Here is a 1,892-nt window from a genome sequence, read left to right on the forward strand (position 1 = left end):
GGGAGGACTCGTGCATGGGCTGGCTGGTCCAAAAGATGCACAGATCCCTTTTCCCCGGTCTCGGGGAACCGCACCGCCAACATGAGTCACCGGCCCCTGGAGCAATTAAACCGAATGAGTAATCTTCAGTTAGAGAGCTGGAAGGGGAAGAAAATAATGATAGGCACCTCCTAATGAGGGTTCGGTGCAGGAAAACTTTTGAATAAAACCATTCACGTGTATTAATTACGATGTTAATTATTGCTGTGGGGATTCGGAGCTTTCCACTCCCACTCGCAGCAGCCCCCCTCGCTCGCGGATGGGCGCAGCCTTCGCGGGGCAAAAAAAGCGCGGCCCCGTCCCCGACTGCCGCTCGGCTTCGGCTCCCTCCGCCCTGAGCCTTTGCTGAGCCTGAGCCTCTCGTCAATGAGCAAAAAAATTGGAACAAAGCGGCAAGAAACATCAAAGGTGATGGAGAGAAGGAAAAGCCACCGGACAAAACTCAAACGCACATTTCCCCGATACCTTTGCACGCCCGAGTGAAGGCTTAGGTACCGATGCGTGCCACCCCAGCTCTGCAAGCCCGAGCGTGCGTGCCACCCCAGCTCGGCAAGCCCGAGCGTTCGAAAGAAATCGTGAACCATAAAAGCCACGAGGGTAAAACCAGTGACCGCCTCTGGGATCACTTGTGTTTGCATTTTGCTTTCAGCGCTCTTGTTGGGTTTTTTGCTGTGCAACCGTCAAGGACTACGAATTCAAAAAATGGGGGTGTTTTGGTGTGAAAAGAGGACATCCCTGTAACGATAGGACGGCACAGGGTGGAAGTGTTGAATATTGAAAGCCTTGTGCTAAAATCCCCGAAAACGGGTGTGACGGGGCGATTTCCCACCCCAAGAGTCCTGGTGAGGACCGGGAGCTGCAGGCGCGGACTGAGCCCCCGCGCAGGGCTCATTTTGGGGGGTTTTGGGTCTCCGCAGGGCCGAGCAGGGCAGAGAGCGGCACGGGGCGAAAGCTGCATCCGCGGGGCCGGCCGACCCGGCAGCACGCACTGACCGTTTTCCCTGTGCTGGAAGGAAGGCGAAAACTCTTTGGCAGTGATCCTGGCGATCCGCGCTTCCTCCTGAGCTTTCTGTGCCGCCGTCACAGCCGCCTCCGCCTTGGCCCTGGAGTGAGAGGTCCTGCAAGGCAACCAGAGAGACAAGGACCACGTTAGGCAGCTTCCCTCTGCAGACCAAGGCATGGAGAAACCCAACTTGCCCCCACGAAACCCCTTTGCTCCAACCCCCTTTGACCGTGACAGAGGAGCCGTTGGCAGGAGCTGGGGCTTGTTGGGGAGGGGGTGATGTTACATCGACAACTCATTCATGAACTGCTTCTCAGCCTGCAAAGCACCCAGTAGGATGCTTTGTTCCTCCGGGGATGCATCAGCCCAAAGGAGGCTGGTCCCCTCCATCATGCATCCCGCTGCGGGGAACCCCAGCCTGCAGACATCAGCAGCAACCTCTGCGAGCATCTCCCGCAAGCCTCTGGGGCTGAAGACCTGAATTTAAATAAGGTGGGGTATTTTTTAACCAAAACCATTTGCTTTTGGATGAAATAGCAAAGATTTCCACTCCCACCACCACATTTTTGCGTAAAATGCTGGATGTGAATACAAGCAGGGTTTCTCACTGAGAGCAGAGGTAGAAGCAGGGGTTTGCAATCGGTACTGCCTCTACCACCCCTTAATACACCTTTATCAAGGCATTTTTCTTCACTGTGGATGAGCGACTGTCCCCTGCGCTCTTACCCATTACCGGTGATGCCCCAGACCCTCGTGTCCGATGGTATTTCACCCCATCGCTCAGGACTGACACCCTCTTACACAGACCTGCTGCAGAATTCTTGGGAGCATCCTTCGGCGCCTGTTTTGA

At 55.4% G+C, this 1,892-nt stretch overlaps 1 protein-coding gene across 1 annotated transcript in view; it reads right to left on the minus strand.

Moving 5' to 3' along the window:
• Positions 1-1,892, minus strand: part of LOC104165454 (junctophilin-3-like) — a 19,220-nt gene that overhangs the window by 16,746 nt on the left and 582 nt on the right. The window contains exon 2 of the mRNA XM_009705095.1: positions 1,033-1,157. Within this exon, the coding sequence (XP_009703397.1) occupies positions 1,033-1,157 (125 nt within the window). The remainder of the gene's footprint in view (positions 1-1,032; positions 1,158-1,892) is intronic.

The sequence above is a fragment of the Cariama cristata genome, unplaced genomic scaffold (assembly GCF_000690535.1).
Source record: "Cariama cristata isolate BGI_N322 unplaced genomic scaffold, ASM69053v1 scaffold22767, whole genome shotgun sequence".
Classification (NCBI taxonomy): Eukaryota; Metazoa; Chordata; class Aves; order Cariamiformes; family Cariamidae; genus Cariama; species Cariama cristata.